Source organism: Danio rerio, chromosome 2 (genome assembly GCF_049306965.1).
Source record: "Danio rerio strain Tuebingen ecotype United States chromosome 2, GRCz12tu, whole genome shotgun sequence".
Lineage (NCBI taxonomy): Eukaryota > Metazoa > Chordata > Actinopteri > Cypriniformes > Danionidae > Danio > Danio rerio.
Window position 1 is genome coordinate 38,812,776 of NC_133177.1, and position 14,725 is coordinate 38,827,500.

The 14,725-nt window shown below is 38.7% G+C and overlaps 1 protein-coding gene across 21 annotated transcripts in view; it reads left to right on the plus strand.

Annotated features, from left to right (window-relative positions):
* The window catches only part of rasal2 (RAS protein activator like 2), a 118,897-nt gene extending 104,262 nt beyond the window's left edge, over window positions 1-14,635 (plus strand). For 7 of the 21 annotated variants that reach the window (XM_073927633.1, XM_073927562.1, XM_073927579.1 and 4 more), the window contains 11 exons: window positions 53-607; window positions 1,170-1,314; window positions 1,425-1,569; window positions 2,126-2,362; window positions 2,571-2,772; window positions 4,902-5,080; window positions 6,534-7,494; window positions 7,578-7,709; window positions 7,800-8,002; window positions 9,434-9,521; window positions 13,485-14,635. In XM_073927633.1, the coding sequence (XP_073783734.1) occupies window positions 53-607; window positions 1,170-1,314; window positions 1,425-1,569; window positions 2,126-2,362; window positions 2,571-2,772; window positions 4,902-5,080; window positions 6,534-7,494; window positions 7,578-7,709; window positions 7,800-8,002; window positions 9,434-9,521; window positions 13,485-13,652 (3,015 nt within the window). In that variant the 3' untranslated portion in view covers window positions 13,653-14,635. Of the gene's footprint in view, window positions 1-52; window positions 608-1,169; window positions 1,315-1,424; window positions 1,570-2,125; window positions 2,363-2,570; window positions 2,773-4,880; window positions 5,081-6,533; window positions 7,495-7,577; window positions 7,710-7,799; window positions 8,003-9,433; window positions 9,522-9,729; window positions 9,761-13,484 lie in introns of all 21 variants that reach the window. The other 14 variants (XM_073927626.1, XM_001332652.9, XM_073927570.1 and 11 more) reach the window with 3 other exon arrangements.
* Window positions 14,636-14,725: the final 90 nt, after the last annotated feature.

Consider the following 14,725-nt stretch of genomic DNA (forward strand, 5'->3'; position numbering starts at 1 on the left):
TATTTTATACTTAAAAGAGCTGGTATGATTTATTAGTGTAATTCTCCTCCAGGATAATTGCCGGCGGGCGGAAAACGTCCTCCGCCTGTGGATCATTGAGGCAAAAGACCTGCCACCAAAAAAGAAATATTTCTGTGAGCTGTGTCTGGATGACATGCTGTACGCTCGTACCACCAGCAAAACCCGCTCCGACTGCCTGTTCTGGGGGGAACACTTTGAGTTTTCAGGCCTCCCGTCCATGAAAAGCATCACCATACACATCTACCGGGATGTGGACAAGAAAAAGAAAAAGGACAAAAACAACTATGTTGGCCTGGTGAACATCCCTGTGCATGGGGTGATGGGTAGGCAGTTTGTGGAGAAGTGGTATCCAGTCAGCACTCCCACCACCAGCAAAGCCAAAGGTGGAGGCCCCTCCATCCGCATCAAATCCCGCTTTCAGACCATCTCAATTCTGCCCATGGAGCAGTACAAGGAGTTTGCGGAGTTTGTTACCAATAACTATACCATGTTGTGCTCTGTGTTGGAGCCGGTCATAAGCGTGAAGAACAAAGAGGAGATGGCCAGCGCTCTGGTGCACATTCTGCAGAGCACGGGACGGGCAAAGGTACGATGCTAGTTAAAGTCCCATGAAGCCAATATTTCTTTGTTTTTTGGGGTGTTAGTATAGATTTTTTGTTGTGATATTGTCTACAAGCTAGTGTGCTACCAATAATTACATGAGAGGAAACAAAAGCATTTGAAACTTTACTTCATACTTTTTCTCATCTCAACTTCGAACAATCAAATGCTCTCTAGTAGCTGAAGTGTCCTCACCCCCTTCAAAAAGTGTTGCTGCATCTGAAATTAGCCATTTATTCATATGTACCTGAGCATTCATCGTGAAGGGTTCTCATAAACACTTAATGAGCAATTACTAGCCAGTAGCTTAATCCTCAATAAGTGGAATCTCAAAATGGCTGTGTGTTTACAGCAAGTCCAGAGGGGCAAGATACATTGCACATAAAAATATACTTTTAACAAACAGTAAACTAGGACAACTAGGTTTTCCTGTTTCAGCTGAATTTTCATTGCACGTTGAATAATCTGCTAATTTCAAGGCACTTCAAGGGACCTTTAAGTTTTTTGTTAACCATAATCACCAAAGTTGACTAAACTGTCTATATTAGGACTTCCTAACGGATTTGGTGATGTCAGAAGTGGATCGCTGTGCTGACCATGATGTGCTGATCTTTAGAGAAAACACACTAGCCACCAAAGCCATTGAAGAATACCTCAAACTGGTGGGACAGAAGTACCTACATGATGCACTAGGTAAATTCTGTGTGCACCCTGGTGTATTAAAAGCTTGTAGAGGGAACCTAAAAACTTAAAGCTTCTACAATTAAGACTCATGATCATATGTGTGTGTATGTGTTTTTTAGGGGAGTTTATTAAAGCCCTGTACGAGTCGGATGAAAATTGTGAAGTAGACCAATCAAAGTGCACCAGCAACGAGCTTCCAGAGCATCAGAGTAACCTGAAGATGTGCTGCGAACTGGCCTTCTGCAAGATCATCAACTCTTATTGGTAACTTTTTTTTTTCATTTTTAAAATAATACAACAAAAATTAGTGAATTTATGTGAAGCATAAAACATATACACTATAATTCAAATGTTAATTTGGTTGTAGCATAAATTAATACAATTAATCTGATATACGTTTCAAATATCGGCAATTTTTTTGACTTGGCATAAATTCTTTTGTGTTTCTGTTGGTCAAAAAATATTGAAGAAAACATCTTTCCACAAAAATAATAAGTAGCACAACATTTTTAAACTTTGATCAAATTGAGAAAGTTATTTCAGCAGCAAATCATATAACCTATATAATATAATAATAGGTCTGTCATCACAAGAACAGTTATTTTCTATTGTAATCAAATTTCACTGTTGTATTTTTCATGATTAAATGTCTCATTTGTTTTGGATTTTTCAAAAACATTGTTTCAACAATAAACCTTTTGCCAGGGGAATTATGCCAATCATAATGCTTCTGCTGACAACTTCAAATACTGTCCTTGTTTGTAGTTTGACCATGCAAATGCATTCGTTCCATACTAACCTTCAACTGTAATCCGGCCAGTGTTTTTCCACGTGAACTGAAGGAGGTCTTTGCATCATGGAAGCAGCAGTGTCACGCTCGAGGGAAGCAGGACATCAGTCAGCGTCTTATCAGCGCATCGCTCTTCCTGCGCTTTCTGTGTCCTGCCATCATGTCCCCGTCACTCTTTGGTCTCATGCAGGAATATCCAGATGACCGTACTTCTCGAACACTCACCCTCATTGCCAAAGTCATTCAGAATCTTGCTAACTTTGCCAAGTATGTGCCATTATCTCATGCAAGAAACAATGTTTACATGTAATGTTTTCACATTAAATACTGTACTGATTGTGTTACTTAAATTAAATACCATATTAATATTATATTCTTGTGTTAGTAAATGTAGTATTTGTAAAAGTCTATTATCAGTCTGCCTCAGAGCACTTCTAATGCATTCTAATACATTTCTAATTGTCTATTACAACAGATTCGGGAACAAAGAGGAGTACATGGCTTTCATGAATGACTTTCTAGAGCACGAGTGGGCTGGTATGACCCGTTTTCTGCTTGAGATCTCGAATCTTGAGACAATCTCCAACACCCCGGGCTTTGAGGGCTACATTGACCTGGGCCGGGAGCTGTCAGTGCTTCACTCGCTGCTCTGGGAGGTGGTGTCTCAGCTGGACAAGGTACTGAAATCCCTCCAAACCATTTTTACTGCAACAGTACCTCTTAGAATGAAATCTACTGTAGGCTAGATTTACAAGAGCTGAGGTTCAATTTGTTTATTAGACATAAAAATATTTAGGGATAAAACACACCTGCCTGCCAGAGAGATGTTATGTAATGCTTTTGCACTCAGTAATTTTTTTTCTTCATTCTTAAATTTAGATAGAACAGTGAATACTTGCTCAACATTACCCCTGTCACAAACAACTTTTTGGTGTACTGTATATTAGGGATGGATGTCCCTATCTGGTTTTTTGCTCTTGAGTTTGAATCATTTGATTTTGAGTATCTACCAAAACCTGATCCGATACTTCTATAATACATAAAATGAATAAGCAAGAGCGAAGAAACAGATCCCGGATGTTCCTTATTTTTAATTTAATTCACCTTATTTTAACATTCACTTTTAACACTTAACAAACAGAGCACTTCTGTGAGGTAGCTTGAACAATTAAGTAATAAATAACATTAATTATTCACTTTTACACTTTAGTGCAACAGTAAATGTAATTAAAATCTAATATAAAAACAAATAGCACCTTAACTTAAAATACGCGGCAGGCAATCCCAAGTTTACATATCTCACAGTTTTCATAGCCAATGTTGTCGTCATCAACTTCATAATACCTCCAGACCGCAGACATACTCATGATTTTCACTTCAAGCTGCTTCCATGTTCTCCTTTGCCGACATTTAACCAATAGCGTTTTTGCAACATAGTGATATCATGTCTCCTTTTTCTGTGTAAAGTCAAGAAAGAGGCCTAACACATGATTAGATTTGAACATCACTATTGTATATTATGAATATATAATTATTTGCAATATATGATTCTTTAACTAGTGCTAATTTGCTTGTAATTTTGTAGATCTCACATTGCAATTTTGCATTCACATATTGGACAGCAAATGCAATCATATAAGAAGGCATGCATATAAGATAATGTAACACCATAAGCTGGTTAGACTAATAAAATGGTAAACTTTGCAATAAGTGCTTTTTATTGGTTTAATTATTTTATTTATTAATTTTAGATTAAAAATATGTTAAAAAAAACCTATGGAAATGCCAAATGAGTTATTGGCTGCAGTCGTCTAATGACTTTCACCAACAGTTATATTGCACAGTAAATCTGGAAATTAATAATCACAACAGGTCCACATAACAAACATCAGTTGAACTGGAACATGAATGAAATAAATAGCATGAAAAATTATTGAGTGCATCTTTAAGAGTGTCCACTCAGGAAGCACATTTCATACCTCAGAGGTATTGCCGCAAATGTCTTATGCTGAGCTGTGTGCTTCATGTCAGTAATGCTTGATCCTCACAAACATTATAAGGATGAGGCTGATTTTAATTGTTCAATGGCTGTGTGTGTGTGTGACCAAAAAAGCTTTGCGCTTGTTTGCAGTGTTATGACATTAACTTATTGTCTAAGTTAAGTTATCCTGAGGTTAATGTCCCTGTTTAAACTGGTACAGTCAGTTGGATGGCATTGGACACGGCGCATTCACACATTCCCATATGCCCTCCCTCTAACCCTTGCTGACCTGTTGCGTCTGTAGCATGGTTTTGTTTTGACTGCACTTAAAACCTCCCTGCACAATGTTTTTGTTTTTTGCCACGATTTAATTCATCTCAACCTCTTTTTTACCTTGTCTCAGACATAACCTTCTGTTGTTGTTTGATGCATGCTCTGCGTTGGACCATTTTTACCCTGTTTGTTTCCTTTTGTTGTTTTTGGAATGGCTTTTGTTGTTTTTTTGTAGTCGCATGTGTTTGTTTTTTCTTTTATTTATCCCTAATTTGACTTTTTTCCTTTTGTTTTCTCCTCTGTTTACCCATGCCACTATCCATTCCACCCTTTCCTGTCCGACACACTGTGTCTCCATGGTTACGCTGTCCTACCACCAATGCATTATGGTGCCTACTATCTCGACCAACCAAAATAAAAAAAACTCCTGCCAAACCACCAATCTGCCATCTGCACCCTCAAACTCTCGGGCTCCATGTGGTTGCCCTCTATGGTCCATAATGTGGTTACCATGGTAACGCGCCAACCCAGGGTGACAATTCCTTCCTGCAGGCGACGGTGGCCAAACTGGGGCCCCTGCCACGTATCCTTGGCGATATCACCCGCTCGCTGTCCAGCCCTACTCCCATCCAGCAGCAGCTCAGGCGCTTCCAGGACCACAGCTCTGCTCATGACATCAGTGGAAGTGTGTCCTCAGGACTGCAGAGAATATTTGAAGACCCAGCAGACAGGTAGGACATGCGTTTCATCGATGTCTTTATAGAGATATTAATGACTCGTGCGCTGTTTCCTGAATCAAATATCCAAATCGAGTCATGCTTAAGCTTTGTGTAAAGAACTGAAATTGAAATACTTTGTTAATTGTTATTTTCTCTTCAAATTCAAACTTGGTGCAGTCATTGAGAAAGAACTACTTTTGTTCTAATTATTAAAGTTCCAGTTTTGCCAGCATGTAGAAACATGACCAGGGTGCAAGTTATCTTGTAATGGAAGTATTAACAGATCTTCTCTTTTGAACAATTGAAAAGAAGAATTGTAAAGCCGCCTTACTACTGCACCCGACAAATGACAAGCGACATATCGGAAGTCATTCATTTCCAATAGAGAATAGTCCAGGAGTTCCAGGGGTGCGCGGAGTTTCAATCATCTCTGTATGCAGAAATTTTGGCTCCGATTTGAGCTGCAGATCCGTTAAAATATTTGAACTCCTGCAACGGGCCGACTGGATGTGATGTATTCCAGTGTTGTCCAAGCAGGTCCAGATGAGAAATAGTAGTTTTTCCATTATTTGTTGAATCAGAAAAAAAGTCTATATTAATACTCTATTCATAAATGAGTAATAAAAATGATTTTTAATCTTGACTCCACATTCCCTCTCAAATTTTTAGCAGACTATGATGAGTTTCTAGTATTCATTCATTCATTCATTCAACCATGGTAAACACAAAAAGAATAAAGGCTCTTGCTTTTGCACTTCTTTATTTTGGACACCACCGCAAGAATGAGCTTCCCATCGTGCACAACAAAACTGAATATTCTGTGCAACTGCCACAAGGGGGCGTATTCTGACAGTCGTGAACGAATGTTGTGTGCAGCGGAAAGGCGGCTCAAGATAGTTACTATGTGCCAGTTATTGATTGGATAAAGGCAGATCTGAATGCAAACTTGCAGTAAATTTACAGGTTTTAAGTGCAATATATCATGGACAAGACAGGCATATGCTATCAGAGAGGAATTTTACATAGTGACTTTCTTGAGTGACATCTGCTTATGTGCATTTATAGCTACATCCATGTCATCTTGTAGTTGCTGTGATTACGAGGTGCTATGTTTAGGAACTGATTTGTTGTCATAGAAATACATCTGCGTTCAAAGACATGAACAATCTAGAGTTGACTTCACCTTGTAGTTCTGATACACATGAGACAACATGATGTTGGTGTGACATTGTCATCCTTCTTCTGCTAGTGTGTGCCTGCTGGTTCATGTCCTACAATAAACCAGGGGTCTCCTAACATTCTCTTGGAGAGTTGCAGACCCCAATCAAGTACACCAGAACTTGCTACAATACACTGGCACAACTAACTTTCTGAAACCACTGAGATTGAATTTATTAAAATGCATTTGCACTATTATTTACTTAATTTGTCCAGCATATTCATTCTTTTGTATCTTGTTTCCCAGTGAAATGAGGAGCATCAAATCACCTGTCCAAGAGCACATGGAGGCTTTAGTCAGAGGAAAGCATCCTTTACTGGGTCAACAGTCGTCCGCACACAGCATGAGCTTCTCCGACAAAGAGGAAAGGGACAGTCCGCTCCCGAATGGACGCAGTATATCTTTAATGGACTTGCAGGACTCTTACCTTGCTCAGGGGCATCCAGGTCCCAACTCGCTCAATGAAGCCTCATCTAGGTTAGGCAGAGTAGGCTCTCAGGCCTCCATCGGCCCTGTCCCTCCTCCACACCTCCACCAGCCTCCAGTCCACCCGAAAGTTCCACAGCTGAGGGATAACTTACCCCAGAGTGCACCACAGGTGCGGCGCCCGATCCACCCATCCCTTAGCCAGCAGCGCAGCCTACAACCGCTGTCTTTCCAAAACCCTGTTTACCACCTCAGCAACCTGCACGCACAATCAACACACTCAACCCAGTCCACACACTCTGCCCAGTCCCTGCAGCCTGACTCTAGCTCAGAAAACCTGAGCACAGGGAGCTCTCGGAGCGCCAGTCCTAGTGCCTCAGGTGGCCGGGGAGCAACTCCCAGAGCCCGGATACCCTCCACAAGCAGCGTGGAGGAGGAATTTAGCCGAAGAAGCATCCAGGGACAGGAGACGCCGCCTCCAACGGCACGCTGGCACCCTCCCCTGGCAGACCAGCACTCGGGAGCCCAGGTGGTGGCAGTGCCAAGGCAGAGTACCACCGGTACGGCACATATAGTGAAAGTGGAGCAGCAGAGTCGAGGAGTTGGGTTGGTGGCAGCAAATGCTGGAGCACGAACCCCAAGGTCGCTCCCTCACAGCACGTCCATCCGCAGCGGCAGCAGCGCCAACACTGAACCCATACAGCAGAGCGGTGAACGATCAAGACAGCAGTCCACGTGCTCCAAAGATGGTTCAGTACCAGGAGGACGAGCCAACAAACAGGTGAAGACAGACTTGAGGAAATTTGAGTATGTTTACTTTATTGTCAAGTGTTTGAGCACTAACTGTTTGCTTGTGTCAATAAGGTCCAGTCACCTGTAGAGTCTGTCACCATGTCCCCAGTGGAGCGAACAGCTGCGTGGGTTTTGAATAATGGCCAGTATGAAGATGAGGAAGAGGAAGGGCAGAGTAAAGACGATGCCAAACATGTGGAGAAGGTATGGATATGTGGAAAGGATAATGCATGCAGATATGCAGCAGATACCCTATGGTAATGGTTTTAAGATGTTGTATACTTGTTCCTGAAGTATGAACAGGAAATCTCGAAGCTAAAGGAGCGTCTGCGGACGTCTAGTCGGCGGCTGGAGGAGTATGAGAGACGGTTACTGGCTCAGGAGCAGCAGATGCAGAAGCTGCTCTTAGAATACAAGACTCGACTGGAGGACAGTGAGGACCGTCTGCGAAGACAACAGGAGGAAAAAGACAGCCAGATGAAGAGTATTATCTGCAGGTGAGTGAAGATTGTTGTTCTGAATACATTAATGAAATTAATACATTACTGATACAAATAATACATTAATTAAACAAATAAACTTTTAAATACAAATATTTATTTTAATATTGCAGTTATTTGCTCAAGTGTTAAAGCCAAATATAAAAAAAATGTTGCCATAATAATCTGGATTCCGTTAAAGGAAGTTTAAATGTGGAAATGTCTATTCCAGACATTTAAGTCATGTAATTTGTTAGTCACATAAGTCAATTGCTGTCAAGAGACTGTAATCGTTTACTAAGGCTAAAATTTCAGAAAAATATACATTTTAAGAGGTTTGACCACTTATGCCAAGTTCAGACTGCATGATTTTAGCCCTGATTTTGCCGCCGACAACAGGTTTTGATAAATCTCAGACAAATGCCTGAAATCGCAGGCAAATCGGTGCTCGTTTACGTGAGTAACAATCAAAGACGCGATCTAAGAAAGTCGCAGATTATTCAAATCATGCTGTGTGAAATGAGTTCTGACTGAAAATAACATCTGTGATTACCTACAGCCAATGAGAGAGCAGCATTCACTAGTGAAGGTATCTGCAGGCCAGCTGGAGGTTAGGGGAGAAGTTAAAAAGCGACACTTTCAGTTTATTTGGACCCAAGAAATGGAGAAAAAAACTAGTGTAAATTTGACAGGAGCACTTGTGTCTGTTTGACGTGACATCTGAGCAATATCACAACCGGGTGAAAAAGAAAAAGTTAAGGAGAAATGGGTAATTCCCTTCAAAAGCCAGGAGAGCAAAATAAGTACATTTTCTACCCCACTAAAGGCTTCTTTCTCATTATGTAGTTAATAACAAAAGATATACTATGTGACCAAAGGGACGAAGTTGTCAGCGATTCTCTTATTGTAAAGTAAAAAAAAAATACCCCTTATATCCTTAAAATATAGCTCCCTTTATATATTAAGAATATAAAGGGTATTTTTTCTTTTGTTAATTTCTAAAGTTTGGAATCGTTTCAGATTTAAAAAATAAAAAAATTATCTGAAAACGACTTTGCTCTTAAAATGTCTAATTTACTTCAGTAAAATTGTTGTGTTTTTTTATATTTGGCAGCTACAATTTAATAAAGCAAGCAACTTTTTTTACCATATATTTTATAATATTTTTCTTCTGGTAAAAGTCGTATTTATTTTAGTTTGGCTGGAATAAAATCTGGTTAACCTACTTAAGTCTTTTAATTGCACTTTAAGCTGAACACTAGTATTTTGCAAGATAACTAGTAAAATGTTCTATACTGTCATCATGGCAAAGAAGGTTAAAACATCATTTGGAAAATATTTTTTAAAGAATTACAATTTTCAACAGAGAGCTGATAATTTTAACTTTAACCTATCTGTAATTGTAAAACCATGTGATATCTGACTAAATGTGTCATTTGTGATTCATAGGCTGATGGCCGTGGAGGAAGAGCTGAAGAGAGACCATGCAGAGATGCAGGCAGTCATAGATGCCAAACAGAAGATAATCGATGCACAGGTACTGCAGATGACCATATAAACAGCATGATTAGTCGCAAGAGAACTTTAGTGTGAGTTTGGAGATCATCTTTGTCTGGTTGTGAGGTTTTGTCTGGCCTGTATGTGCTGCACAGTGGAATGCTTTGAACTCGCTGCTAAACCTCAGATGGATTAAAGTAAACAGGCTTCTGACCGGCTCATTGTTGCTGTGTGCTACTGAATTTCAGGTCGCTAATGGAACTGAGGTAATACCAGCAGGCAAGTACAAGCAGACAGTTCAGCTAGGCTTGTGTAAACGCACCCCAATCCAACACCCATGCCTGGCCTGAACCTGTGCAACACTCGGTCCTCTTAGCCTTTTCGTTGCTCTCCACTTCAGATGTTATAATAAAATGAGGGTTAAAGGTGAAGTGTGTAGTTTCCGCTGTGTAAAATGCATTTTAGCTAAACTTAATGTGCAGAAACATCCTTGACTTGTTATAATATAAACTAGGTTGATATTGATCGGCCAATCAAGCAAAACTGTGCATGTATAAATATAATTAAATGTGGTATCATGCTAATGAATTAAACTTTTAATAAACCTAAGATGATCATTGAAAGAAATAATATAATATAACATAACATAATATAATATCAAATTATTAAAATGTGATTCATTAAAGGGCACCTATTTTACCTCTTTCTTTTGTGTCTCCAGAGTGTGTCTGTAAAGTTTCAGCGCAAAACACCCATCAGATTATTTTTATACCTTTCAGAATATTAGGTTTTCTGCTCTCAACACAATGTAGCTGTTTTTGTGGCCTGTGCCTTTAATGCTGGTTCTCCATGCCCACCGTTCCCACTTGTCTGTCAGAGTGTGCCTCAATATCCGGCAGCGTCAGATAAACAGCACAGTGAAAGACATGAAGCAGATCTCACGTAATGTTTGTGAAAAATACTACATTAAGAACTTTACCAATAATTATTTGATGTATTTGTTGAGTTAATTCAAGCCTTTCTGCAACAATGAGTCACGCACAGATACTATTTTATATATACTGTATCTTTGCACAGGGAATGTGACAGGATACGTTAAAATCCACTGCTGTATGGATATCAGTTGTGTTATTTACACAAAAAACTGATTTAACATCCAAACCCGGGATCGAATCATCTTGTTTTATAATTGTACTGACAAGCGGCTTTGGTGATAAAGACGGTGAAATCGCTGTAATAAACTATAAAATGCACTGTTTTAAAAATGTTTTAATCTTGTAAAACTTATTCTTGATCACATTTAATGATGATTGATGATCACAGAGAGCCGAACAGATCTTTTAACCCCAGTTGCTTTGCGCACGTCCTGTCTTGTTGATAAGAATATACGTGTTACTACAGAGACATGTTAATACATGGCTGTCAATTTGGTTGGCGGAGAAACCGCACTCTGATGTCACATTATGGTGGGCCTCAAGATAGGAAGATTTTAACGTCAGGAAATTTTAGAAAAGAGACTTATTGTGTTTCTATCACTCCAATATGACTGTGGACACACTATACCTACACACAGTTCTGTCCAAACAGCTTTCAAAAGATGATTTTTATCATAGGTGCCCTTTAATATTATTTATTTTAAAAAAGGTATGACTTGTTAAACACAAGATGATCATTGGAAGATAGTTAATAATACTAAAAATAAACTATAATACAACTAAAAATACACATTGATCATCAATTATTCACAACTGATTTGGCTCCCGTTGACTTGCATTGTATTTCTTTGTACATACACTATAACTGAAAACTGAAACATTTCTCAAAATGTCATCTTTTATGTTCCCAAATCATATGAGTTTGGAATAAAATTTTAATATATTAACTGTTTTTTTTTATTTTTTATTATCAAATGTTTTATTTTTATATTTTTGTTCATTTCTTTCAGTTGATATTGAAGCTAAAAAGCATTATTTGCAATTTACATGTGTTTACTTCACTGATATCACACACAATAATGTCTTTTAACTTTAATATCTCATAATTCTTCAGTTAGTTAAGAAGTCTTTATTAGTTAAAAAGTATTAAAGTATTATTTAAAGTCTTTCATGATATCGGGTTATTGATAGTAATTTTATTTTTATTGTTCATAACACAATGATTGGCACAGAAATTACACACTTTACATTTACTTGAACACATTTTCATACTTTAACATTTCCTAGCTTGTTTTGTCATTTTACATTCAAAATTAGCCACGGGTTAGTAAATGTTCTTGCTTTTCCAACTCTTTAAAGCTGTCAGAGCATCTCCTACACGTTCAATGTGAAGCTGACACTGTCAAGGAATGTGTTGATAGGAATCACTCCTAGCAGATGCAGTATCTGATATCTGTGATCTCTAGCTTTTGGCTGCTTTTGTTTTTGTTTTTTTGTTTTCCTCTCTTTTTTTTTTTTGCCTCGTCATCTCCTGTTTGCCCGTGCTGCCACACCCCCAGCACCCCAGTCAGTGTGTGTGCCCCCTACACAAGATGCCCTCTGCAGAGAATTGTTTTTCTACTTTTAAGATGGTCTCGCTTTTCTTCTGGTTGTGGTGTGTGTACGTTGTTTGTGCAGGATTTTAGGTTTCCTGTCTTTGCTGTCCTCACAAATGCGCTCGTGTGTATGTGGTTGTGCTTTTGAGGGCAGATTCTTGCTGCACATGTGATGCCTGACACTTGCCTGACTACCTGTCAGACTGACACCAATGATCAATCAACTGCTTTTGTTGTACTTATATGCATGTAAATAATCTATTTTACTATTATAAATACCTCCTATTTTTTAACACGTTTAGTTTCATTAACCGTGTCCACAGTTTTTGATATTTCTCAACTGTATATGTGATTTTTAATATTTAAAGGAATATACATGGCTAAATACAACCTAAATGTTTAGGAAGAATAAATGTTTTCTGAATTAGAATATATAAGTAGTGTGTGTATGGATGGATGGATGGATGGATGGATGGATGGATAGATATAGATACAAAATGTATACGGGTGGATAGATAGACGGATGGATGGACAGACAGACAGATACAGATGCTAGATAGATAGATGGACAGAGGAATGGACGGGCAGACAGATGGATAGATGGATGGACGAATTGATAGATATGGATGGATGGATAGACAGATGGATGCATGGATGGACGGATGGATGGATGGATGGATGGATGAATGCACGCACAGATGAATGGATGGATAGATGGACAGACAGATGACAGACAGACAGACAGACAGACAGACAGACAGACAGACAGACAGACAGACAGACAGACAGACAGACAGATAGATAGATAGATAGATAGATAGATAGATAGATAGATAGATAGATAGATAGATAGATAGATAGATAGATAGATAGATAGATAGATAGATAGATAGAAAGAAAATAGTATCCAGTAGAATGTAGAGTATTATCAAGTGGTTCGCTTTAGAAATAATGTGTGTGCTAGTTTATGTGGTTTACGAGGACACAAAATAGTATAATGACACGGCCATGACCTTGCTGCACTCTTTAGGTGGTTTACATGGACATGCCTTGTGTCCTCGTGATTCAAATTGTTTAAAAATAATATTCAACATACAAAACTTGCCCCAGGGATGGGTGTAGGGTTAAGGTAAGTCCATATACTAAGCAGTTTTTACATAATAAAACACATTACACCTATGGAGAGTCCTTGTAAATCACATATTCAAGTATGTGGGATACTCAAATTATTCAGATATACCTGCTATTACATCTAAGTCACATGAACTTACAGACAACTATGTAAATGAGTAATTAGGAAATGATTGAATCATTAATGTAAATGTTTAAAGAAAATCAAACCTCTCTTCTAATTCGCCAAAGGCTTGTTGCAGCACATAACCTTGAATATTCCTTTAACTTGCTTTAAGAAAGTAGATGCACTAGCCTGATCTGCAGATGTTGATGTTTTTGTCTTCTGTCTGTGTCCTGCAGGAGAAGAGGATCAGCTCTCTGGATGCTGCTAACTCTCGGCTGATGAGCGCTCTGACTCAGGTGAAGGAGCGCTACAGCATGCACAACCTCCGGAACGGCCTGTCACCCACCAACCCCACCAAACTCTCCATCACAGAGAACGGGGAGTTCAAGAATAGCAGCTGCTGATCCAGGCTACATGCCTCAACTGACTGACTCTGACTACTGTAAACACACGCCATCGCAACGAATGTCTGCTTACCGATGTATATAAATGTTATCTAATATTGGTTATGTACAGAAATGCTACTGCAGGGGGGGGGGGGGGGTGTTTTGAAGTGGGAGAGTTAAGCATAGCGCCAGTTCTGAGTCAGTGAGATTGTGTTTGTTTGTTTTTTTAAATACTGATTAACTCGTAAATGCAGATTTCAGATTTTTAATTATTGCCTAAGATATATGAAGGAGATGTACATATATTAAAATAGAGTTGTTTTAAAAGAAAATATGAAGAAAAGCACATAGGTATCGGCCGTAGTTGTAAATGTCTTCAAGATGCAGAATCTGACAGGCAGAAATAGATGAAAAGGCGATTTTATGCACTCCGTTTTCTAACACGAATTTTCTATTTTTGTTTTGTTTTAATTATTATTTTATTTTCATCCCGCAACAAAAGGTCGTTACGGCTGATTTATGCTCGTTTAACTGAAAGGACACTTTTAGTTTTGTTCTCAAGAAGCTAAAATACATGTTTGTTAATGTGTTACTAAAAACATGACTGAAGCAGAGGGTTTCATCAAATAAAATACTGAATTAAATTAACAGTTTGAGTTTAATTTCAGATTTGTTAGCTGTTTGAATCAACATAACCAATGTACCATCATTTTGCTCCCTTGTTTTCTGTAAGTGACCAGAGTGCTGTGAAACCGCCAGTCTACAGTCTCACTGCCCTCTTGTTCTAGACAGCCTCACTGCCCTTCTTCTGGCCCCATTTATTATTTGTCATTCACTTTTATTGAAAGTCCTCATATTTCCACTGTTCTCACTCAGTCCACATGAGCATCAATGCCTTCAACACCCAACTCCTCAATGTTTGCTGTTCTCGTAGCGATATATTTGATGGTCAGTCTCAACGTTGAAAGCTGAGCATTGAATAAAGACCGATTTTGGCCTCATTGGTTGTTTTGTCTTTGCTCAATTCAATTTTTGTATAGCGCTTTTTATAATAATTATTGTTTCAAATCATATTTACAAAAGGTGCACAT